Genomic DNA, 25,366 nt, shown 5'->3' on the forward strand with positions numbered 1-25,366 from the left:
TCCATAAATAAAACATAAATTCCAAAAAATTAGAATTTGCTCCAAAAGGGAACCCCAAAAATATTAAAAGAACCCCTAAACTTAAACCCCTCTGAAACTTTTATTTCCAAAATTCGGAACTTTATATAAAAAATGATATTTTTGTGAAATTAAAAGCTCATTTTCAAAAGATGTAATTAAAATTAAATTAATATCACACAAGAAGTTCCTATAAAAAATTTACATTTTGCCATTTTTATCCTTGACAATTGTAATTCCTTTTTTTTCCTTTCATGAGACTACTTAATATAGTAAATGCATGATAAATCTATGAAAAATAACTAAAAACAAAAGAAAAACTTAACTAACCTTTTTACTTTTATAGAATAGCTTCATCTTTCTCTATGAACATTCAAATTGACTTACTTGACTAACCTACTCTTCTTTTACACTTTACGTAGATCTGACCATAGTTGAAGTTATAGTTTTGTAGATGAACATAGACATAAATCTTCCTTTGACCTTTTTTTGTGCTGTTAAAAAACAAAAGAAATTTTTTGATAAATGGGAAAATAAGGATATCCTTTTCGGAAACGTACATAGTGAAAAGTTTCCAGAAAATTTTGTTCTTTTTTTGTAGAAAACTTTTTAGGACTAAAAAGACGTAAGAAAATCCATCCATTAGGGAAATTGTAACAAAATTCTAGTCATAGAAATATTATTAGAATATCCCTCAAAACATAGAGAATTGGTTACGTTCTTATCATTTTTATGTGTGATTTATAGACGATTAGTGGTAGATTTTTGTTAAGTTTTTGAATATTTGTTGGATATTCAATCTTAGTTTAGGGATAGATAATTTTGTTTGATGACGAATGAGTTTCGAGTTCTTATGGACTTTTTGGATGCTGGATATTGTAGATTAAAATATTTTAAGCAAAGTTGTTAATCTTCGAAATGTTTGTCTTACATGGGTAGCTTCTTTTAAGATACTTCTTTTACTACATGATGTTGAGACTAATTTGAAGTTCAAAATCCAATTCAGAACAGACCAATACTGTGAAAATATATTTGGCATCAACCTGTCACAATAAATCTTGTGCTTAAAACTCTTTAATTTTCTTTTTTGTGTGACTAACATTTATTCGAGATAGGCAAGAGGATCTGAAGTTTCTTTACCGTCTAAACGATACACTTATAGTGACACTAAGAACCTCAAATTTTATGGAAGCTTTGAAAGAGGGAGGTTTGATCTCCAACACCCCATCCTTCCTTAATTGACCCCTGCAAAGCAAACCATTATAAAAGTAAAAATTTTCCATCAAAAGCCTCTTGATTCTCATTTTGGCAATGATCTTGTGTCATATCAGAGCTTTATTCGACTCTGCTCCGCTTTATGGCTGTAATTGAATCGACATCCCTAATGACCCAAAATTGAACACCTGATTGTCTCACTAGTTACATATCCGATTCTAAGAACGATTGATATTTTTGCGATTATTGCTACTTAGTCAAATGGAAGCCTGTCCAATCTAGACTAGCATCTTGAAAACACTTTAATCCCTTACAGCTTAGCATCCATAATCTTGAATGCACTCAATTCATTTAAATATGTCATCAAACTTTAATTTGGCAGCGATTCCTCCGTAGATATTTTTAAATTCTACATTGCAATCATAAATGAATCATCAAGTACCAACAGCATTTTTCAGCATATTCATAACTCTTTCAAATTTAATATAAAATTTCCATAAAACAAATCTCAGGATATTAAGGGAACTACGAAGAAAAATTTCTCACAGAGTGCAGAGAAATAAATCCATAATTTTTTTTATTAATGACAAAAACTCATTTAAAGTCATAAATTTATTCAAGTCAGCTAGAGGAAAAAAAAATGCAGCATATCGTTTACGTTTATTACTCTATTATGAATCATTCCTATTTTTAATGTTTTTGTCACATATTCTTATTCAAATGTTCACCTCATAAATTCATTACTCCCGCCCGTGTCTCTCTGAGGGTGAATTAAGTACTGTGAAAATTTGCATAAAATTCCTGTAAATAAAAAAAGAAAAGCTCGAAAATAAATTGGTACAAAATAATATAAAGAAGAAAGAGCTTAAAAATGTGTCTTTATGTCGAGTTTCTGCTCCTAAAAAAATATTTAAAAAGGTAGCAAAAATTTACCACAAAAAAAGTTGTTGAGGAACACAAAAAATTGTTTTTCGTATATACACATAAAAATGATGATGAACATTAAAATCTAATCAGTCAAAAAGAATCTCCGTTCACATATTTTCAAAATATTCAACCTTTAACCCCTTTTTTTGTATGAAAAAGTTTACTGAACCGAATAATTTTTTTTACTGACAGAATTTCAAAAAGCAAAGGATGAAAAAATTAAAAATTTATGATAACGGAAGACTTCCACTTGTTACGTAACGCGAGAAATTGACTATCTGAGTCCCTTCCCCTCCTCCTTAAGATTTCCCGATGTCTCGGTTTTGACAAATTTTCAAGACTGAGACTTGGCCAGGGACCGAGACTGAGACAAGAACAGGGACCGAGACGAGGACAGTGACCGAGACTAGGACAGGGACTGAGAGTGAAACAGCGATCGAGACTGGGAAAAAGACTGAGACTGGGACAGGACTGAAACCGGGACTGACACCGGGACCGAGACCGAGACCAAGACCAAGACCGGTACTGAGAATTCTTGGCCTCTGTCTCAAGAACCTTTACCTACTCCTCCGTTTGAGGTGTAGCAAAATCTCGCCCCTTCTTAAGAGCATTACGTAATAAATGAACGACCCCCGTAAAGCATCATCAGGATGTGAAGCATTCGCACGTTTTTTATGTTGTTGTTCAAAAGCAGCAACAAGCTATTAACCTTTCAAAAATATTTAAACAATTAATTTAATATTATACGAAATTATTATTGACAAACTCATTATTATTAATTAAATAATTAATTTAAAATTATATAAGGATAAGAAGACACAAAAAAATATGAAATGAATCCTCATACACAGTTTTTTACTGAACATATAAAAAAATGGAAAAAGAAAAAAAATAAAAATTGAAAATTATTATAAGAAATTATGGACGTAAATCTTGTTTGTGCTGAACCAATTTTTCTTAATTTATAGGCACGTTTGGAGGCAATTTGTAAACAAGGAAACGCTAAAAGTTGTAATTTATATCCAACGAGTTTCTCAAGGTAAGTTTATTGTATTAATAGAATTTGCAAGTCATGCCTTGAATCGATTATTTTTCGTGAGAATGGAAGGGAGTTATGCTGAATTTTGGTGTTTAAGGCTTTTTACTTCCCTAATTTGCTGGCTTTATAGGTCAATTTATGATCCATGACCAATCCATGGACTCCTTTAGAAACTGGAACAGGTCAATACCAAATCACCAAATGTAACACTGCCTCTATCAACTTCCTTTGATGAGTTCTTTAGCCGTCCTGGTCTTCTGTTGCCAGTCAGACATGCAAAGTTACTGTTTTATGCTTTTAGATAGAATATGGTCATTCACTTCTATGACTAAGCTGACATTGTTCCAATTTTACTAAAAAATCGACCATAAATCTGCAGACAATTGATCCAGCTCGCTGCATTCAATGTTCAGCAATATGTTTCCTATCACTTATCTCATTGACATTTTCCGATTTCAGATTCACAGCTTAACATTCAAAATTGACATTTAAAATTTGTATCTGCGTTTAAAATTAGAATTGACGACAATTGACAAGCATCAAACTCATTAGGACGTAGTCATTGCAATGAAAAATGGAAATTCCGACTAAAACGACTGCCATCAAATCATATTTATTGAAAGCACTCACATGAGAATTATATCACGCAATATTCATCAATAATTGCATGCCGAAAATTTATTCCAACCCACAATCTCAATTAGCGAGAATCAGCACGGGTATCGGGGAAATATTAAAGTCATTAAATCTAAAAATGCTATCGATCAAAAAATAATGATTATTTCTTCCGATTCTCATGCAATAAGCAGCACAACAAAAAAAAACAGTCTGATAATTTATATCACAATAAAAATATACAGACGGATGGATGAATTGTGCAATCACAAAAAAAATATTAATGACGTACTTTTCTTTTTGTTCCTACAAAGTACAAAACTATAAATGTATTTGCAACAATGTTATCGATTTTTCTCATTCATAATATTGTTTATTCCTTCACTGTTGGGTCATGAGTCCGCACACAATGCACTTCAGTCATATCTAATCATAATTATTATTTTTAAAGTTAATCAACATTTAAGGTGACAAGGGATTAAGAGTATGACATTGAGTGGCTCCATTAGATGAAATAAAACAAAACACGACTTTTGTTTTGTTTTCTTGTTTTCCTTTCTGGAATTTCCATGCTGTTCTTTTGTTTATTTTATTATTTTTTGTAAAATGCGCTTTATGTTGTACATAGTTCTTATAATTATTACCGAACCCGGGGAGCATATGAAATTGTAAAACTATATTTTGTATCTTGCTCTATCAACTACAAACAATAACTTGACATAATATATAATTGACATAAATCCAGACCTAAAGTCGACTAAGAACTCTTGGAAAGAGACTATCGATAGTGATAGTATTGTACTAGGCAAGAAGAAGCTAGCAAATGAGTCAGCTTCAGATGGCATCTTTGGGATGTCATGAATCAGAATTGATTTTTACAGTCAGCGAAAAGTAAGTTAGTACGGCCGACAAATGGATTTTTCTTCGGAACGTTCATTAAAATTTGTCATAAGTCGACCATAGGTCTAGTTATTATATCAAGTTGTCCACTCGAGATAAAATCCACGCATAGGGGAGCCATAATGGATATTTCTAAATATTGACAATTTAAGCCTTACTGTCTCTCACAATTGTGTGGCTCGGGCTGATTATCCTTTAAAAAAATCCATCTAAGTTTCCAGCAATTCATCAGGTCATTCAAAAATTACAAAAATTTATCTTTCTCACTCCAAAATATACCTTAATTAAATTTTATGCCTTTTTATGTTTACTTATTCATGCTCATGACAGAAGCATAGCACATAAAAGTTTACGTGATGGGGATAATAAAGTTCCTTAAACTTTAAACAATTAAAAATTATTTTACTCTTATTGTACAATTTAAAATTATGATACACGTCTTAATGCCTAAAAATAATTTTTATGTGCCAAAAAAAATGTTTCAATTATTTTTGGACACTAAAATGTTTTCCTACGTGCTGATATCACTTTGTATTAACGAATTCATTTGAGCTTGCATTTTCATCACAGTTCTTATCAGATTTCTTATCGTTGCTGTTTAGCGTTGTAAATAAACTTTTATCATTGATAGCATTTTGAGAACATTGTCCAAGTGTTCTGCTTGCACTTTCTGCGTTGCCGCCGAGCGAGGCTTTCTGTGAATTCTGAAATTAGTTATTATTTATAGAATTCTCATGATAAATATTGTGTAATAAGATGGACAAGGCCATATGAACTGTCAATGTCTTCCTATACACTAGTTTAGAGTCTAGTTATCAGGTGTATTAAGTAAAGAGGCGCATTAAGTACAGAAGGCTCCACTTTGGAGCTTCTAAGGCTCCGCTAAACCTCTTTTTCCTTTTTGTGAAGCTCGGGCTTGAGTTTCTAATCGTGACTTATACCCGGTAAACATGACATTTGGCTATTAACCGGACCTAAGGTCGACTAATATTTTACGTCATTTTCATCAGTATTTACAGTTCAATATTGTGATCTAATACAATCACTAACTCAAATGTATCTCATCACATATCAATACGTGTCACAGCTATAACTCAGATAACAAAACCAGAAAAATTCTCAAGAGGCACTTGAACCAAATTTGAATAACTTCTAGAAGCTACTCATTAAATTGTCACTTTGTAGAACAATAAAACTTACAATAATTCTCTCAAACTCAAAATCAAGATCCGGAGTTATCCAACTTTGATCAGTAATCGAAACTCTATCTTTGCTACGTCTCTTAAACTTTCCGGAACGTGAAATGGAAAAATTTCTACGTGGTGATGAAGTTTCTGTCATTATGATATAAATCTTTAAATTTAAATTACACCGCAAAATGTCAAAAAAATATCGTTTATGACTTTTCCTCCTGCAATTAACGACTGAAGAGATTGTTCATGAAAAGTCATAATTAACTGCCGATTTTGCTTTTTGATAATCAACAAAAAAAGAAATAATAATATAAGTAAAAAGTGAGTTCTCTTTATTACGGCTGGATGTATATTAAAAATACGAGCATGTGTTCGGTTCTTATCTCTCACGATAGACGTAGTGCACTTTTTTGATAGCGAAATGAGAGTCATTAGAAGTATATAACACAAAACTCTCTTACTACTTAGTTACTCATTTTTATCATTTATTGTATAGCAACGTTTTTATGAAAGCTGTGTGATTTGTTCTTCAAAATGGCTTTATTGCAACTTTGTTTCTTGTGTTGTTATCAAAATTTTAATCTCTTCCTGATTTGATATCAACATTTTATGATGAATCTGATTTTTTTGGAAAAAAATATCAAAAATTGTCAAGTTTTAGAAGCATGCCTTAACAAACAAAGAGAACGCTTTTAGGACTATACTGGTGTACCGTAATGGTCTTTCTGTACCATGAAAGAATGCTCTTTGCCTAATAGGTACAGTGTAGCATTTGGTATTGGAAATCGGAAGCCAGTGAAAAAACCAGCTTTAGGTATCATCTTTGGGAGGCCATGAATCACAATTGATCTGTACGGCTAGCAAAGTTAGAAGTAGGTACGTATAAAAAAGCACAAATCGATCATATCAAACTACATGAGATATTACAACAGCAACATGAAAATGATCAGTACAAAATTTCAAAGTTGCATACAATGTCTCAATGGGATCATTTAATGATGGAACAGATTAGAAAGTTGAACAACGTAAAGCTTTCCTTGAAGTATTTGAAAATTATCCTATATTTTCAATGAACGTCCAAGAACTCCACATAAAGAATTCGTTTACTGGACAGAATTCTAGTGGACAAAAAAAGTTAGAACTAGACATCAACATTAACTTGCCATCAAGGATCTTGCTGGACATCAAGGATCTGCATCAATGCATTCACATCTTTTTAAATTTCATCCAATTTGTTTCTATTGTATGATGTGATGTCTTTATGTAGCTTTATATGTGTGGTTTAAAAGTACATTAGCTGTTGCGTGACAAAATTGCAAGTCAAAGAATACTCAATAAATTTAGTATTTACTAATCTTTCAGTGTCGCATGGGAATCACGCTTTTAATATCACAAACATTACCAAATATGAAGCAGATCATTCTTTAGCCACTCACTGATAATCACTTCTTATGATACTTATCAGTATTCACGTTTTTCAATAAATACCCATTGATAACAATTTTAGCAGACAGTCTAAAAGCTAAGATCAATTAAGCATGTCTAGAGTTATTTTATTAATTATTTTAATTTCCAGTTTAAATTTAATTTGTGGCTTAGAAATTTTGACAATTTTGCCACTGTCATGGAGGTCTCACCAATCTATTGGAATTACAATAGCTAACACGTTAGTGGAAGCTGATCATAACGTGACTGTTATTGCAAATTATAAAGCTGATAAGACAAAGGATAAATTCCGTACTATTCACATCCCAGACATGGTGGATTTATTAAGAGGTAGGATAAGCTTTTGGAAATTCTATGGCCAACATGAAATTGAATATTATTATTTTTAGAGCAAGAGCCTGATCCTTTTAAGTTTATAGACATACCTATAATATTATCAATGATAATGATGCCAAGATTTGGACATGACTTGGTAGAAAATGCTATGAAATCAGCAGAACTGAAAGAATTTTTGAAAAGTGATGAGAAGTTTGATGTTTGCATAATGGAACTGATTACTGGAGATGCTCTACTAGTAAGAAGCATTTTATGATTTTTTGTGGAAATAACTAATGAGTAAGTGATTTTTAACAGGGAATTCCAGAAAAATTCGGATGTAGTTTAATCTACTACACATCTTTTGATGCTGTGACGTGGATGGACCGAATATCCGGAGGGTAAATAGAAAATCATTTGAGCCTGAATTCGAAATCTTCATAAATCTTTATCAAATAGAGACTCACCTGCATCTTATTCCCCTAATCCATTCTTATGGTTCACTGATAACATGACCTTCAAGGAACGACTAGTCAACACGCTTGTTGGACTTCTCGAATCTGCAGTTCATAAAATAATTCACATACCATACCAAAGATATCTCTACAATTACTATTTCCCAAATGCTAAACGATCATTTGATGAAATGCATAAGAACTCGTCAGTTACTTTCATTAACAATCACGTAAGTACAACATTCGTCCGTCCGCTTATGCCTACTCAGATTGAAATTGGAGGCATTCATGTGAAGCCACCAAAACCACTTCCAAGTGATCTACAAAAGTTTTTGGATGAAGCAACCGAAGGAGTTGTTTTATTCACGATGGGCTCATACATTGATGGAACAGACTGGAAACTTGAACAACGTGAAGCTTTTTTGAAAGCTTTTGGAAAAATTAAACAGAAAGTTTTATGGAAATACAGCAATGACACACTACCTGGAAATCCCGGAAATATTAAAATTGGATCCTGGTTTCCTCAAAGAGACATCCTTGCACATCCAAATGTCAAGCTATTCATTACTCATGGTGGATTGTTAGGCACAACTGAAGCTGTTGTCGAAGGAGTTCCACTTCTTGGAATTCCAGTTTTTGGAGATCAATTGATGAATATGGCAAAAACAATTTCTCGTGGAAATGGCTTACAAGTTTTGGTAAAGGATGTGTCAGAGGACAGCATCAGTAAAGCTTTGAATGAATTATTAACAAATCCTACATACAAATCAAATGCAGTTGAGATATCCAAGAGATTCAATGACCGACAGAATACACCACAAGAAGAAATTGTTTATTGGACAGAATACGTCGCTAGACATCGTGGAGCTCCTTATCTTCAAGCTGCATCAGTTAAAATGAATTTCATTCAATCACAGTTAATTGATGTGTATTGTACAATTATTGTGATCTGTGCCTTGATCATTTATATAGTTTTTAAAGTATTTAAGATTATTAAGTATTTAGTATCTTTACGACCAAAAATGTTAAAGACAGACTAATAAACAACCTTACTATCTCAAAATTCCTATATTTATGACGCTTATAGGCATGACTTTAAAAGGCATTTTGGCCGAAAATGATCAAATTTTCTTTTCTTTATCAATCAGTTGTCTAGCATCGACGAAGTGTAGACGAAACAAACACGAGTGTAAGTTAAAACATAAATTGATTAAAAATAAGTATCGTGAGACACACATGTGGACCTTCAAGTAATGATATCGATACGCACACACTTTGATCTTTATTGAATTTGAAAAACAATAGAATGATTATGATTAATATGTCTGTATGGCTGGGGAGTTACGCTTGGAACATATCACGATCAATTGACCGCATGTTTACTCATTAGCTGTCAAGCTTTATGGATATGTGCAACAATTATTAAGGATAGATAACTAGGATGTTCAATAGCTAATTGTATGCTTTTTGAGGAAGCCATATGCTTATTATTGTACCTTTTGGTTCTGTTCCAAATATCTCAATCCCCGCTGTGTTTCGCTCTATGGAGTGTCACATAGCTCTTTTAAGTACTGGTCATCAAAAGGGTAAATCCATCAGCAAAATGCGCTCCAATCCACCAATCCTGACCACCTCTATGAATTTATAACTCGTCTGATTAGACAAATAAAATTAATAGATAGCAAATTTGGTGATAAATACCAATCAAGAATTCATTTAGATATGTCAGTTGTAAAGCAGTTATTGCGTGAACATGAAGTGGTTCTTAGCTTTAAGTGCTCTGATTTGTGCCATAAATTTGGCATCAAGTTTACAAATTTTGGCAATTCTTCCACTTTCTATGAAATCGCATCTTGCGATTGGAAACTCAATTGTTAATAGTTTGTTGGAAGCAGGTCACAATGTTACAGCAATTTCAAATTTAATGCCAGATAAGCCAAGTGATAATTATCGGGTGGTGCAAATACCTGATGTTATGAAACAATTTGAAGGTTGCTGAATTAAATTAGAATCATTGCTTGAAATGTAATAAGATTTTAATCCTAGAACAAGAACCAAATCCATTTGCGTACATCGACTTTCCAATCATATTCTCACTTCTGATGATGCCAACTTTTGGTGCTGATATGGTTAAAATGGTGATGAAGTCAGAGAATCTTGAGGTTTTCTTGAAAACTGATGAAAAATTCGATGTCTGCATCATGGAATTGTTTGGAAATGAGGCATTTATGGCAAGTGTCATCAATTCAACCTTGAGCTTTGATTTCATAATTCCTTATATTTCCATACTTAAATATCTTAGGGAATACCCGAGAAGTTCAATTGTGCATTGATATTCTACAACACATATGACGCATTGTTTTGGTCAGACACAGTATCTGGCAAGTAAGTAAAAATCAAGTCATAAACCTTATCACTAAATCACACATGATATAATCCAACCTTTATTATGTTTATGCCATAAATGCTTATCTAAATTTGATTTCCTTATATAGCACCTCACCAGCTTCATATGTTCCTAATCCATTCTTATGGTACACTGAAGATATGAATTTCAAGCAGAGATTATTCAACACAGCTGTTGGATTATTAGAAACTGCAGTTCATTATACTGTCCACTTGCCATGGCAAAGATACCTCTACAATTACTATTTCCCAAATGCTAAACGATCATTTAATGATATGTATAGGAATTCATCAATAACCTTTATTAATAATCACGTAAGTTCATCATTCGTCCGTCCACACATGCCAACACAAATTGAAATTGGAGGCATTCATGTGAAGCCAGCAAAACCTCTTCCAAGTGATCTACAACAATTTATGGATGAAGCTACCGATGGAGTTATTCTATTTTCAATGGGTTCTTACATTGATGGAACAGACTGGAAAGAGGAACATCGTGAGATATTTATAAATGTATTCGGAAAGCTTAAACAAAAGATTATATGGAGATACTCAAATGAAACTTTGCCTGGAAATCCTGGCAATATTAAAATTGGATCTTGGTTCCCTCAGCGAGACATCCTTGCACATCCGAACTTGAGATTATTCATTACTCATGGAGGATTACTAGGCACAACAGAGGCTACTGTTGAAGGAGTTCCAGTTCTTGGAATTCCCGTTTTTGGTGATCAAATGATGAACATGATGAAGACTGTTGCACGAGGTTATGGATTGCAGGTTCTCTATCCTGACTTGTCTGAAGAAACTTTTGGCAATACATTAAATGAATTGCTAAGAAATCCAGCCTATAAAGATAAGGCAAAGAAGATTTCCAAAATATTCAACGACCGTCCACGAACACCTCAACAAGAAGTTGTATATTGGACAGAATATGTCGCAAGGCATAATGGAGCTGCTCATCTACAAGCTGAAGCTGTCAATTTCAATTACATTCAGTTATATTCATTTGATGTTTACATCGTCATTGCCATAATTTCCTTAATTATTCTTTATATCGAGTTTAAGATTCTAAAATTAATTCTCAAAAAGATATTCAAGAAATCCAACAAGAAGAAGAACGAGTAAGAGCACTTGCTAAAAATGCAAATATATTATATATACTCGATATTGATGCCATAGATGTGTTCATGATGACTTGCAAAATTGTTAAAATTATTTAATAACAAGTTAGAAGAGAAGAACTGTCGATTCATTGTCACGGCCAATACAATAAAAACAAAAAATTAAGCGATGCGTGTTTTGTCTCTCTCAAAATTAAGTTACAGTGGCTGCTGAGAAGATGTATCAATTTTTGTATACTCAAGAGTTTATGGCGATATGTCTAAGATATCATAGCTGAAATGTCTGTTTAATTTAATTTATTTTTTGGGAAGATTTAAGTTTTGAATTTGATGCGATGTTGGAATATAATTGGAATTTGTGGGATTTTAGACAAAGTTATATTGTAGATTGAGGATGATTAACTCAAATTGGTTCTCTCAGCATAAGAACTATTCAGGTTCTTATTTTGTCAAGCAAATTTAAGTTTAAACTCAAAAGGATTATCTTCGATTTTATATACCTACCCGAGATATCCTATCCTACCCTTACATAAACAAACAGACAGGTTCATAGGTTACTCCACTCCACCCTTTACTACCCTTACTCTGAAGGAGAAGAAAGATAAACAAGGTTCACTCAAATTACAATCATAATAATCAACAAAACCTAAAAAAAATATTATCAAAAAACTCGAAACCTTAATCATAATTTGATGCGTAGATAACGCATTCATAGTAAATTAAACACTTCTCAGAGCACGATCAAATGACGTAACAGCACAATACTTTTATCTCTCAGAACAAAATATTTAGGAACGACACATGTGAGCATTTGTTGTGATCATCTACATACGCAATAAAAATAATAGAAACTCCACACACACATACATATAAGTGCATAAATTATTAAGTTCTCTCAAAAATCTTACTCAGTCTATAAGTGTCTCTTGTTCAATCATGAGGTTTATTTATTTTGTGGTTGCTGTCTTATCAACAATTTGTATTCAAGTGAATGGACTTAAAATTCTTGGTATTCTTCCATTTCCAAGTAAATCACATTTTGCAATTGGAAATGGAATTATAGAAAGTTTAGTGGATGCTGGACATGAAGTTACTGTCATGTCACCATATCCACAAAAGGCCAATCGAAAGAATTACAATGAAATTGATGTGTCAAAAATTCTGGAAATTTTTGAGTCTGGTAAATGACATAAAGCCTTAAAATCCCCAAGTGATAATTAAATCTGACCAAAAAATAATAATATAAATCCACAGATAAACACGAGGTAAATCCATTTGTATTCGGAAAATTCCCAGCTGTAGGTGTTATGTTTATGCTTACAAAAATGAATACAGATATTGTGGATTTATTTATGGCCAACAATGAAGTTCAGAAATTCATGAATGAAGACCACAAGTATGACATCTGCATCTTTGAATTATTTTTGGTCGATTCCCTAATGGGTATTGCTGAAAAAACTAATTGTATCTTAGTTAGTTTTACAACGTTTGCTGCTGTTCGATGGACTGATGATATGACTGGAAAGTGAGTATATACTGTGTTGGGTTAGGTCAAGATTGAGAACAAAGTGAGAATTTTGAAGGAACAGAGACTCTGATGTAAGATCAATCAACTCTTCTATTTGGTTCTGAGTTAGCTTTTCGGCTTTTTATCTCAAGGTCGTTGATCTTCTACGTCATAAAAGCGGTTTCATAATAAGCAAGCGACTTGTTTTTGTAGATAAATTTGATTTATTGTATGGAATCGAAGATCTTTAGATAAATTAAGTTCTGACCTTGAAATCATGACCTTAAGATATGAATGAAAAATTTGAATGTCAGCAAATTGAACTAGAGTTAGTTCTAGATGGTATTCTTGTAAGCATGATTTATTTAAATTTGATTCAAATTCTGAATTAAGCATGAAAATATGTCAGAAGAAGTTCTGGAAAGAAAAACTAAATAAAAATAGCTTAAGAGTGACGTTTAGGGCTATCAGGAATGATAACAAATTAGACGAGTGATCAATATAAGTGTATTATGCTTTTATCAACTTGCCCGAACAGCACATCGTGTTCGCTAGGGTATCGGTACGTCGCCGTATTGACGGGGATCATCAAAATGTGCTGCTCGGGTTGTATTAGACCAGAAACAATGATAATTAAGAAATGGCAAACATAAAATTTTTGAATATTTTTATGATTGTTCCTTTATCAGAATGATTTGCAAAAAAAAAGAATCGACTCACAATCTAACTCGAAACAAAACGAAAAGTTTATAGCCATATGTCAATAAAATTCCATTAACAGAGTCAGTCGCGTGATAGAATAAGCAATTCCAGCCTAACAGGTTATTATCTTAATTTTCTGCACATTCATAGTGACTCGCCGACATCGTATGTGCCGAATCCATTCCTTCATTATACAGACAGGATGTCATTTAAAGAGAGACTATGGAACACAGCATTCTCATTGATCGAGAGAGGAATTTATCATGGATATTATATGCCAAGACAAAGAGCGCTTTATAGCAAATACTTCCCAAATGCCAAGCGTTCCTTTGAAGACATGTACTTTAACACGTCCATAATCTTCTCTAATACCCATGTCAGTTCAAATACCGTTCGACCAAGCATGCCAAATACCGTTGGTATTGCAGGCATTCATGTGAAGCCAGCAAAACCATTGCCTGCGGACATTCAAGAATTTTTAGATTCAGCAACAGATGGAGTCATTTTGTTCTCTATGGGATCATTCATTCAGAGCAAGCAGTGGCCAATTGAGAAGCGGGAAGCTTTTGTCAAGACTTTTGGAAAGCTTAAACAAAAGGTTTTGTGGAAATACGAAAATGAAACTCTGCCAGGAAATCCAGGCAATATTAAAATCAGCTCTTGGATACCTCAAAGAGACATTCTTGCACATCCAAATGTCAAGGTATTCATTACTCATGGTGGATTATTAGGAACAACAGAAGCTATTGTTGAGGGTGTACCAGTTCTTGGAATTCCGATTTTTGGTGATCAGAAGGTAAGAAACTAATGTGACTTAAAGTATGTATTTTGCTAAATTATTTAATTGCAGCTTAATATGGCCAAATCAGTCATGAAAGGTTATGGACTACAAATTAATTATGATGACGTGACAGAAGAAGCAGTTACAGAATCTATTCTGGAACTTCTCAACAACCCCAAGTACAAAATTAATGCAGAAGAAATTTCAAAACGCTTTGTAGACCGTCCAATGACACCACAAGAAAGCGTTGTTTACTGGACAGAATATGCAGCAAGACATCAAGGAGCAAGCCATTTGAGGGCACAAAGTACAAATTTAAATTTCATTGAATTTCATTTGATTGATGTCTACTGCACATTATTGGCTATTTTTGTTGTGATTGGATACCTTAAGTTTGTAATTTTGAGGATGATCCTTAGAAGAATTTTCAGGAAGTCACCACAGAAACAGAAACGATCATAGATCAATTTTCAAATGAGACAAATACAACAAAAACCCACCAAAACCAACTGAAATAGTCAAATTACGATACTTACAGTAAATGTTGTCTTGAACATCCACTTGAAATCTTCTTATAGCTTGTTATTGTTCATTATTAATGAAAAATATTTATTTTGTTAATAAAATGAAATTAAAAACATATTTTTGTAAACTAGACATAATTAAAACCATAATCCATCCTCATCCTTGCTTGTATCAGCTTGATTTTCAGACGTGTTATTCTCCTCATTTTCATCATCATCGGAATCAGAAATTTCCAAATCAGCAAGTCCACCACCATCACTAATAATTGGTTGGGATTGAGAATATTCTTCTTGTATTGACTGCGATTGGAATGAATAATCTCCAACATTAAATGCTTGTTGACCATATGCACCATAAAAGTTTTGCTGTAAAGTGAGGTCATCTCCACCAGCACCTTCTTGAACAGGAACTCCACCTGAATACATAAATGCATCTTGTTGAAATGATTGCTGTTGAGCTTGTGGGATTGGTTCCTGTTCAGATGGGTTTTTACTTAATAGGAAATCTGATGGATCATAATTTGGATCAAAGTCCATAGATTCGTCTTGTTGCTGCTGTCCTGAATAGTATCCTAACTGAATCATTGCTTCTGCAGCTTGTTGACTGTCATTTTCATCTATATCATGAAATAAATTACAGTTTCATACGTTTTTCTTAAAATCAAAATTAAGTTCTTACCTAAAGGTTGTGGTGGTTGTGATTGTTGAGGCTGTTGCATTAACATTGGTGGCATAGCATCAAATGCAACTCCAAAGTTCTCATTATCAATTGAAAATGAATCCGATTTTGAAGGTCCAAAATCACCAACAACATCAATAACTTCCTCGACTGGCTTAGTCTTATCCTTTTTGACGTATTTGCTGGTTGCTAAGTTTAGATAAATAAAAAACAAACGAATTAAAAAATAAAGCTCGGATAGCAATAATCTTACCAGCACCAGGATTTTTTCTCGGTCTGCCTCTCGAACGCTTGACTTCAGTCTGCTGTGGTGGGATAATTGATGGTCCAGGTCTCGATGTATCGTCACCATCTTCTCCATCTTTTGATGCTCTGCGTGATGGGAAGTTTCCAAACGATTCTTCATCGTCGCCCCAATTGAATTCTAATTGTTTTGCACGTTCTTGAACTTGTGCAATATTTGCTTCCAAATGTCCAATATCGAGGCCTTCCAAAGAAGATTTAGCAAAGTCTACAAGCACTTTCGCTTCCTTTGTCAATTTTGAATCTTCTCCATTGAATTTCTCACTGTTACTGGCTATGAGATGCAAATCATTAAGAAAATCATTCCTCGAATGGTATCGATGTGCAGCAATTTTCTTTGTCATTGTTTCCAAGTCCATTGGATTTTTGATAATATCATAATATCCTTTGATTGTTTTCTTGTTGACCTGAGGATTAGAAATTAATAAAAAGGTAATCCAACAAAAAATACATTTTTAACGGTTATTTCAAATTTAAAATTTTTTAAGTTCAAACTTTGAACTTTAGAAAATTTAAATTTTTTAAATAACGGTTTCATCAAGGTACTTACAGGTTTCATGAACGGGAAGCTTTCTTGACGAATCTTCAGCTTTGTATTCATGAATTGCTCGAAAATAAACGACAATGAAGCTTGATCATCATCTCCCAAAAGTGGATTAATGGCTTTCTCCAAATACATCAATTTCTCTTCCTTTTCAGCAATACGATCGATACACTTCTGCAAAAGTCTCTTAGCAGCCATAGTAATTGTATTTGTAGGTCCATTATACAACGCAGAATTATCAACAATTAAATTAATGTCAGCTAAAAACTCTTCACGTGTTATGTACTTCCTTTGTCTCAATTTGTCACGCATTGTCGTTAAATCCATTGGATTTTGAATGATTTTATAGTAATCTGGTACCTTCTTTGCATTAACAGGAAACATGAATGGCTGCATGTCTGGCAAATCACGTAAATCACTCAAAATCTCTTCAAGAATCGAACATAAAACGACAATTGGATCTGTACGTGCACGATGAGCTGTTTTATTATATTGCAGATAGTCACAATATTCATCTGGAAGTCCCATACGACGTCGCTTAACTTTACCCATTGCATCTCTTGGTACTTTAAGCAATAAAGCTCGTCTCTTCACATCTTCATGTCGTTTAAGTAATTTACTACTCAATTTTACTTTAGTTCCATCAACATTTACTAAATCTTCATCCTCAACATTTAGTTCCTTCTCAATTTCCTCTTCTTGTTCCTCAGTCATTGCAACTTGAACAGGTGAAACTGGTGGTAAAATTCCTGTATATTTTGGACATGCTTTATTTGTCCTCATATGTCCAACAGCACCACAAGCTCCACATTTTAATTTCAAGTCTGGCTTCAATTTGACTTTTTTCTTTAATGGCGATTCCTTGCTGACTGATGGATCTCGACTGGAACTACCAGAATGAGCAATTCTATCTGATGACAAGACTGCAGATGTATCATGTGCTTGTGCATTAATCTTTTCTTGATTTCTTTTGATTCTTCTCAACTGTTCCTGCAATCTTCTTCGTTCACGTTTCATTTCTTCCTTTTGAGCTTCGTCCATAGATGCAAATCTCTTAATAAACTCATCATCTTTAGTTTTTCTAATTTTTTCATATGCATCAATAACTGCAGATCTTCGAACAGTCTCAATTCTGGTATATTCACGTCCTTCACTGTTCCTAAATGTTCTTGTAATTTTTAATATTCTCGTAACATGTGTTGATTGTGACTGGTTCAGTTCATCGTCTTTTTTCTTTGAATGAGCTTTTGGATTGCTTTCGATAAGCTTTAAAAGCTCTTGACGTTCCATCTCCTCACGTTCCTTAATCACTTGAGATGATGTCTTTTTGTTGACCAACATATTTTCGAGATTTTTACCCATTTCCTCTAAATCTGATTCTTCGGAAATTTCAGACTCTTCATCGTCAGTAGAAAGGACTTCAGAACTTGCTAAAACTCGATTTTGCAGGTTGAAAATTCGTTGACATTCTTCTTTGTACCTGTGAAAAATTAACGGAAATTTAGAATTTAAAATTTAACGGAAATTCTAAATTCAAATTTTGAACAAAGTGAATTAATTACCTTTCTTGATGTTCAGCTATTGAGAATCTGTTTCCACGTGAGAATTTATCCATCCCCTCCTCGCCTGCTTTTGCTTTTTCTGTTGATAAAGTTCTGACTACATCAATAACTTCCCAACGTGACAATTTCTTAATTTCTTCTTCAGGAACATTGTATTTTCTAAGCAGTGCCTTTGCATTACTCAATGGTAATCTACGAAGATCAGCGTCTGTTCCTGTGACTGTTCTTTTCGGTTGACTTTCTTGTTCCTCTTTATTTTGTGTTGGCTTGTTTGGCATTCGAACGTACGAAAATCCTTCACCACATCCGGTTGGATCTGCTGGACCATTCAATTGAAGGATACAACGTCCTCTCATAGCTTGTAAATATGCTCTTGTTGTGTTCCAAGGTGCAACTTTAACTTCATCGTCCATTTTTAATTGCATTTCTTCATCATCATCTTCTTGTTGAGCAAAAATGAATTTTTCACCATATCCAGCATCTTTGAGTCTCTGTTCAGCACTAATCATACTGAAGTAAGCACAGCACTGTTCAGGTGAGACCATCGCTCGAATTTCTTCTTCAGATGGCAATCTAAAGTCTGGTTTAATGACCCAAAAGTTTGAATCCATTCCAGTTCTTTTGAAATCAGCACACTGCTTAAGCCTTTTTCTTATTGAACTTTCAGAATGTGCTGGAAATGCACTTTTGATGTCATCCATACGAATTTTCCTTGGATTATCTCTTGATTTCCAGAATAGACGATAAATAAAGACTTGAAGAAAGTCACGGACGAAATTATTTGCTCGTTTACTATTTGGACCAGGAACTTCATATAAAGGACATTCTTGACCAGCTGTAAATAGACCATCAGCTTCTCTGACATAATAATTATTACGTGTACGAATAATCAAGAAATCAGAAACTGGAATTTGATGTTCATAAATTGGTGCTCTAAACATGTTATTCTCAATGACTGAAATATGCTGCCCAGGATTTAAAATTCCCAAAAATGGACTGGGATGAGGAACCGGCACCGTTTCTCCATATTTAAATCCAGATGGTGCTTTCGGCTTATCAGCATCTCTTTTGTAATAATTCTTTAATTTTGAGCACATTCCAACTTGACTCAATAGCGGTGGATGTTCCTCACAAAATTCAATCATGATAATTTCTCCATCACGTCCAGTTAAATCTTCTGGAGTTCTCATAAAGAAAATATCTCCTCCACCACTAGCGACTCTTTCAGCTTCTCTTTGTTGAGCTTTCTTATTAATATGCTTTTGTAATGGGGCAACTGGATGATAATTAGTCGATGCCAACACGCCATGTGAATAATTCTTCATATGTGGACGATGGAACATTCTTAGTTTCATTGGTCCCATATGTGTAGGAATAAATGGTGACCTTAACTCAACAACTGGTGTACTGTGCTGTAAAAGACTTCCAGCAGTATTTAATTTAACATCCATCATTGAGAATGTCTTCGGTGCGTAATAAACATCATTACTGATATTAAATGGATCTCTGTCAGGTGATTTCGGTGGTGGTGGCGGCGTATCTTCAGCTAAGACATTAATAACACCAGCTTTGCCTAACAAAATCTTTGATTTCTTAACATGAGGATGTGGAATCTTAACTTTTGGTTGATTTCCAGTATTTTGTTGAATTTTAGAAGGATCAATATCATCAGGAATACCCAGAATAATGTTCTCATCGTTTGGATCTAATGTCAACACCTTCGGTTTTGGAACTTTGTCGACAGCTGTAATAAGAATAAAAATTTGAATTTTAACGGTTTTCAAAAATTTAAATTTTATGCTTTTTAAAAAAATTCTTAATTCAAATTTGTAAAGTTCGTTACTCACCTTCTGCATCCCAAATGACTTCATCCTCCCATTTACTGTAAACAAGTTCCTCATTTTCAACAGGAAATATAGAATACCAAGTATCATCATGTTCTTCCTGCTGTTTTGCTGGCTGAGATTTACTGTATTTGCTTAAAATTGGTAAAGTAGCTTTCGTGTCTTTCCCGCCCATTGTGCCTGGTAAATTTGATTTTCCAGGTTGAGAAAATGCACCAGCAGTCCTTGATCCACTGCTAGGAAGCCAGCCCGCAGCATTTGTTTTTGAATTTAGCTTCTGTTCTACTTTATCTTTAATTAATGTTCCATCCCAAACAACATCATCTTCCCAGTGTAACTGTGAAACCATCAAATAAGCATCATGTGGAAAATCAGGATCACTTTGATTATCCTCTGAGTCGTCAGTACATTTCGTTCTATCTTTTAATTTAAATCCATAATTGAATCCTTCACCAGTTTCTGGAACATCAAGCATATCGTACCAAATTTGAGCAGGACCAAATCGCCAATCTGCTGCTGTTTTTGCCTTTTGATCGTTACTTCCATTTTCGTCATTTTTCTCCTCTTTTTCGTCGTTTGTCTTTTCACTAAGCAATTTTTCTTCGTCATCAGATACAATCTGTTCCTTTGGAGGAACTGGTGCGAATTTTAGATTAAATCCGTTGCATTTCTTTGAGTCTAAATCTGAGTCACTTGTATTTGATTCTGCTGAATTTGGATTGACACGTTCACGTTCCTTCTTCCTCTTTTTAACTCGACGACGAACACTTCTCCAAATTTGTGGCAAGCTAGAAAACTTACCAGGTCCAAAGAGTCGAGAAAATCTCAAAACTTTATCTTGTCTAAAATCAGGAAACAGCTCAGTGACATTGATGTTTTGATATTTCGATGGTAACATAGCAGCTAGAGGCGTATCCAGTTTCTTTTCTGACTTTCTTGACTCATTTCCGTCACTTGAATCATTTCCATCTGTTGTACTTGATTCATCTAGTTTAACTGACGGTGCAGCATCTAAAGGAGGAGGTGGCATTAAGTCTTTATCATCATTCTTTTCAATTTTGATTTTTGAGTCCTTTGCAAAGTCCGCAGATACTTTAGCTGCTGGAATTGCATCCTCAATATCATAATCATCTTTACTTTCGATTTTTTCTGGGCCTTCTTCGGCCAACTCGTCGATATCGAAAAAGTCTTCCGCTGTTTCTTTTTTCTGATTATAATCTGTTGGAGATGCTATTGGCCTTCTCTTTTTCATTCGTCGTGCTCCGCCAGAATCTGATGAATCAAATGAGTCCGAGTCACTAGCTTCATCATCCGTAATAAATCCAGAACTGATGATATTATGCAGACCGAACCTATAAGAAAAATAATAGATCAGCAACCGGAGAAATAAGGAACAAGAAGAAGCAAAGCTTACTTTGACAAAGATCCAACATGCTTTTTTACGTCTTCATCCAGAAAATCTGATTCAAGTTTGCCATTTTCGTCGATATTTCCAAACAAAAAACCGGCTAATTGCTTGTTTAATGCATCATCTTCATGCTCCTCATCGGAATCAATATTGGACATTTTGATGCTCTATGAAAAAATAATAATGTGAAATCAGCATATAAATTCGATATAAAACAAGTTTAATTCATGTTACCCTTGTGAATTAATCACTTATGAACACATCAAAAGTTAATTAAATTTACTTTATGCTTGTTTATCACCAATAAAATAAATTAAAATTTAAAATGTCAATTTTCAATTTTTTATCATGTAAACAACACTAAATTCTCCACATTTTCGAAGGGAGCTTGTCACTTATGTTCGAAATTCGAAAATGACCATGATAAGCTCCAAATTGAAATTCAGCTGATAATAGGAATTGTCATTCGATTGTCTATAGCTTGAGATATTCTATATTTAATTTTGTTAGCAGTTTAATTCATCAAAATAGTTAGACTTTCTGTTTTAATTGGAATTTTTGGTGAAATTGATCCTAAATTGATGCATTTTGATGTGTAGAAATCTAGTAAGCTAAGTTTGAAAAATAATTTAACGGTTTTTAGTAAAAAAAAAAGTTATGAAACTTAAGAATATTTCAGTGTTGATCATATTATACACTTAAATTGGTTCCTTTGAATAAGATCATTGTAAACAAATTATTAGTTGAATAGGAATTAAAAAATTTAATTTTTTCAAAATTGACCGTTAAATTTTAAAAATCATATTTTAAAATATTCAAAAATTAATAAATAATGGCATACTTTAATTAATTTCAATCAAATAATAATCAAGCATAGTAAGCAATCCTTAACGGCTTAACAGAATATAAATTTAAATTTTCTTTGTCTTGATTTTGCTACCTAAATTTATTCAGAACCGCTCAAATGTCTATAACATCTTTCTTTTCTTGTATCATAACAACATTTGTTTTTATAGAATTAAAAAATAGTTTTTAAGCAATCAGGACGTTAATTTTTACGCTTATTTTACCAGTGATTACTTGAAAAGGCAAAACGTTATAATAATTTAAGTAGTTATGAGACTAAACTAGTGAATTAAGTTAAAAATAAAGTTGTGGCGTAGTTTTACTATTTTTGTCACACAAGTAAAGAAGAAAGTCAATCAACAAATATGCCGCTTCAAAATCTATGGCTGCCTTTTGGTATTGCAATCACAGTTGGTAAGTATTTATATATTTACTTACATAATTCGATGAAATAATTGGATATAATTATCAACTTACAGGTGCTTTAATCATCGGAATGTTCTACAGAGAACGAAATCATGGATATCAGTATTCTGACTATACTGGATCTGATTTTTTGCCAGATGTAGGATATGATACGAGATCACAAAAACCTCGAAAGAAGGATGAAGAAGATGAACGCTGTATTATATGTTATGACTCAATGAGAAGACACCAACACATTAGAACATTACCTTGTGCACATAAATTCCATAAGAAATGCGTTAACGAATGGCTAAGGTTTGAAAATTTTTGTCCAATGTGCAGAACAACAGTTGTATAAAGCAGTATAAAAATGTAGATGCCTTGACTTTGCAGCAATTACTGCAGCTAAAAGTGTTTTTAAATTATTTCACGATTAAGATCTTATCTTATAATCAATTATTATCAATGAATACTGTTGGAACTACGATATCGGGTTTTTTGAGTCCAATAATGCACAGTTTTAAACTAAATATGACTACTTAAGCAATGAAATTGTATAATTTGTGATAAGTAACTGAAATTATGAGCAAATAAATAAAATTTAATTTTTTAATGATTAGACATTTTTGGGATTATTGGTCATGCGTTTTGATCTTTACAGATTTGATTAGGATAGCACCTGCTCAACAAATTACATTATTTTTTGCAAAATTTCATATTCTTGAGCAATTAAAATTTTATGATTTTTAAACGATCAAAATATTTTTGAAATTAATGCCATCTTTGGCATGTAAACAGAAACCACCATGCCAAAAGTTAAAAAGTCATCGTATGTTGCTACTACTATGGCTATAGCGAATTTATGATAAATTTATAAAATCGAAGAAATTAAGAGCTTTTAAACAATTGAAATATTTTCAAATTCCAGCCAAATCTTCAACGGAAAAAGTGCACGTTTTGAAAATTATGCTAATTTTACACATCAAAGAAACAACGGTCAAAATTATTTTGAAATTTTTACACATCAAAGTTGGTTTGTTGTCATCTTTAGGGCTAAAAATTTAGAAGAGTTCTTAGTCAAATAAAATGGAATTAATATTCCTAATATCAATTTTCGTAGCTCTCTTAATTGTTCTACTGACGCTTTTATTCTTGAAGAATAGGAATAGTCCAAAAAGTAAGTAAATTAATGTTTTATGTGAGCTGTCAGTGAAAGTTTTATTTTGATTGTCACTTTTTGCAATTTTTGCGATAAAACTGGAAGTGCTGTGGACTTTAATAATTCTAGACACACCTCCCATTCGGTTCTATAGTATATCTTCAGTTCAAACCTAGTATTTATGCAAAAACATGAATTTACTAGAGATCCAGTAAACATAAAATTAAAGTTTAAGTGCCAACTAATTAAACTGATATGTCATGATTTCCCTCTAGCTTCATCACAAAATGAACAAAAGCCTCAACAGCCAGCAGCACAAGCTGGTCAATTACAAAGAGGACAAAGAAGAAATCGTGTAAGAGCAGCTGAACATCATCAACAGCCAATACAACAGCAACAACATGTAGATGCAGAAGAACAAGATTCTGATAATGAAAATGCCAATGTTATAATTGATGAGAAGATGGGAGCTAAAAAGCGAGCAAAACTTGAAGCAAAGGCTGAAAAGAAGGCACAACGTGAGGCAGAAATGAAAGCTCGTGATGAGCAGAAGAAGAAGGATGGTAAGTAATCAATAATTTCTTGTAGCATATTGAAAACTTCCGAAAACGTCCTAAAAATAATTCATGCCTTAAAAACATAGCAAACAAATGTAATAGCCAATTTTATTTTTATCGTTCAGCTCTTGCGGAGGAAGAACGCAAAAAACAGGAAGAGCAAGAAGCCTTAGAAGAGAAGAAACGTCAAGAAGCAGAACGCAAGGAACAGGAAGAACGTGAGCGTCGTGAGCATGAAGAATACTTGAAAATGAAAGCACAATTTGAGGTCCAAGAAGAAGGTTTCGACGAAGAAGAAAACGATCAAGAAGAACTGCTGAAAAACTTTATCGATTATATCAAGACAAACAAAGTTGTTGTTTTAGAGGATTTAGCAGCAAACTTCAAATTAAAGACGCAAGCAGCTATTGACAGAATTATAGAATTACAGAAAGAAAATCGTCTAAGTGGTGTGATTGATGACAGAGGAAAATTCATTTATATCTCAGAAGAGGAATTAAAGGCTGTAGCAAAATTCATTCGACAACGCGGACGAGTCTCAATAGCTGAATTAGCCGAGAATTCATCGTCGTTAATAACCCTAACAAGCTCATAGAATGAGATTTTTTAAGTACCTACCTAGCTAGTAAAAAATTTCTTATTGTACATCCATAATGAATGAATTTCTTTAAAAAAAAATGTAACAATACAGGCATATTTTTCATTGTTATCAGAAAAAGGAAAACGGAAATCCATTAGACATAATTTTCTCTCTTCATATACTCACTCATAAGTCACAAGCATTGCAAATATTTTTTCCTATTTGTTCGCATTCTTTTTACAGGAATATAAAAAGTCACGGAACTTTCACAAACCATTCAGTGGAAATAAACATGAAAATTACAATTTGTAATTT

General features: G+C 33.2%; 4 protein-coding genes and 2 long non-coding RNA genes across 6 annotated transcripts; 3 read left to right on the plus strand and 3 right to left on the minus strand.

Moving 5' to 3' along the window:
• Window positions 1-1,830: 1,830 nt before the first annotated feature.
• On the minus strand, window positions 1,831-4,504 carry LOC139086313 (uncharacterized). The gene is made up of 2 exons (XR_011543995.1): window positions 3,830-4,504; window positions 1,831-2,034 (listed from the first exon to the last, which is right to left on the minus strand). It is a non-coding gene; the product is annotated as an uncharacterized lncRNA (long non-coding RNA).
• Window positions 4,505-5,152: 648 nt separating this feature from the next.
• LOC139086314 (uncharacterized) lies at window positions 5,153-6,233 on the minus strand. The gene is made up of 2 exons (XR_011543996.1): window positions 5,915-6,233; window positions 5,153-5,418 (listed from the first exon to the last, which is right to left on the minus strand). It is a non-coding gene; the product is annotated as an uncharacterized lncRNA (long non-coding RNA).
• Window positions 6,234-7,434: 1,201 nt separating this feature from the next.
• LOC139086438 (uncharacterized) lies at window positions 7,435-11,816 on the plus strand. Its single transcript, XM_070634895.1, has 8 exons — window positions 7,435-7,683; window positions 7,743-7,927; window positions 7,987-8,069; window positions 8,128-9,120; window positions 9,864-10,114; window positions 10,170-10,354; window positions 10,426-10,508; window positions 10,619-11,816. Exons 1-8 carry the CDS (start codon window positions 7,446-7,448, stop codon window positions 11,652-11,654), a joined length of 3,054 nt encoding a protein of 1,017 aa, XP_070490996.1. The 5' UTR covers window positions 7,435-7,445; the 3' UTR covers window positions 11,655-11,816.
• A 750-nt stretch (window positions 11,817-12,566) lies between these two features.
• Window positions 12,567-15,282, plus strand: LOC139086620 (UDP-glycosyltransferase UGT5-like). Its single transcript, XM_070635139.1, has 4 exons — window positions 12,567-12,830; window positions 12,905-13,175; window positions 14,010-14,655; window positions 14,710-15,282. The coding sequence occupies exons 1-4, from the start codon at window positions 12,587-12,589 to the stop codon at window positions 15,100-15,102; spliced, it is 1,554 nt and encodes a 517-aa protein (XP_070491240.1). The 5' UTR covers window positions 12,567-12,586; the 3' UTR covers window positions 15,103-15,282.
• Taf1 (TATA-box binding protein associated factor 1) lies at window positions 15,215-21,868 on the minus strand. Its single transcript, XM_070635138.1, has 8 exons — window positions 21,739-21,868; window positions 21,511-21,671; window positions 20,100-21,448; window positions 18,253-19,996; window positions 16,697-18,170; window positions 16,097-16,553; window positions 15,844-16,032; window positions 15,215-15,781 (listed from the first exon to the last, which is right to left on the minus strand). The coding sequence occupies exons 2-8, from the start codon at window positions 21,660-21,662 to the stop codon at window positions 15,303-15,305; spliced, it is 5,844 nt and encodes a 1,947-aa protein (XP_070491239.1). The 5' UTR covers window positions 21,663-21,671; window positions 21,739-21,868; the 3' UTR covers window positions 15,215-15,302.
• A 1,926-nt stretch (window positions 21,869-23,794) lies between these two features.
• On the plus strand, window positions 23,795-25,201 carry Ddrgk1 (DDRGK domain containing 1). The gene is made up of 3 exons (XM_070634468.1): window positions 23,795-23,932; window positions 24,190-24,477; window positions 24,597-25,201. The coding sequence occupies exons 1-3, from the start codon at window positions 23,842-23,844 to the stop codon at window positions 25,064-25,066; spliced, it is 849 nt and encodes a 282-aa protein (XP_070490569.1). The 5' UTR covers window positions 23,795-23,841; the 3' UTR covers window positions 25,067-25,201.
• Window positions 25,202-25,366: the final 165 nt, after the last annotated feature.

The sequence above is a fragment of the Chironomus tepperi genome, unplaced genomic scaffold, assembly GCF_022539635.2.
Source record: "Chironomus tepperi strain 1889 unplaced genomic scaffold, CSIRO-AGI_Ctep_v1 contig_85, whole genome shotgun sequence".
Taxonomy (NCBI): domain Eukaryota; kingdom Metazoa; phylum Arthropoda; class Insecta; order Diptera; family Chironomidae; genus Chironomus; species Chironomus tepperi.

What these genes read in the sequence shown, in the direction of transcription:
- LOC139086438 (XM_070634895.1), top strand. Translation starts at nt 7,446, where the DNA reads ATGTCTAGAGTTATTTTATTAATTATTTTAATTTCCAGTTTAAATTTA. An exon ending in ATGGACCGAATATCCGGAGG is followed by an intron (nt 8,070 to 8,127) that starts GTAAATAGAAAA and finishes TTTATCAAATAG; the next exon opens with AGACTCACCTGCATCTTATT. An exon ending in TGTTATGAAACAATTTGAAG is followed by an intron (nt 10,115 to 10,169) that starts GTTGCTGAATTA and finishes TTTTAATCCTAG; the next exon opens with AACAAGAACCAAATCCATTT.
- Ddrgk1 (XM_070634468.1), top strand. Translation starts at nt 23,842, where the DNA reads ATGGAATTAATATTCCTAATATCAATTTTCGTAGCTCTCTTAATTGTT. An exon ending in GAATAGGAATAGTCCAAAAA is followed by an intron (nt 23,933 to 24,189) that starts GTAAGTAAATTA and finishes ATTTCCCTCTAG; the next exon opens with CTTCATCACAAAATGAACAA. An exon ending in TGAGCAGAAGAAGAAGGATG is followed by an intron (nt 24,478 to 24,596) that starts GTAAGTAATCAA and finishes TTTATCGTTCAG; the next exon opens with CTCTTGCGGAGGAAGAACGC.
- Taf1 (XM_070635138.1), bottom strand. Translation starts at nt 21,662, where the DNA reads ATGTCCAATATTGATTCCGATGAGGAGCATGAAGATGATGCATTAAAC. An exon ending in GAGAAAAAATCCTGGTGCTG is followed by an intron (nt 16,033 to 16,096) that starts GTAAGATTATTG and finishes ATCTAAACTTAG; the next exon opens with CAACCAGCAAATACGTCAAA. An exon ending in ACAACCACCACAACCTTTAG is followed by an intron (nt 15,782 to 15,843) that starts GTAAGAACTTAA and finishes TTCATGATATAG; the next exon opens with ATGAAAATGACAGTCAACAA.
- LOC139086620 (XM_070635139.1), top strand. Translation starts at nt 12,587, where the DNA reads ATGAGGTTTATTTATTTTGTGGTTGCTGTCTTATCAACAATTTGTATT. An exon ending in TCTGGAAATTTTTGAGTCTG is followed by an intron (nt 12,831 to 12,904) that starts GTAAATGACATA and finishes ATAAATCCACAG; the next exon opens with ATAAACACGAGGTAAATCCA. An exon ending in ACTGATGATATGACTGGAAA is followed by an intron (nt 13,176 to 14,009) that starts GTGAGTATATAC and finishes GCACATTCATAG; the next exon opens with TGACTCGCCGACATCGTATG.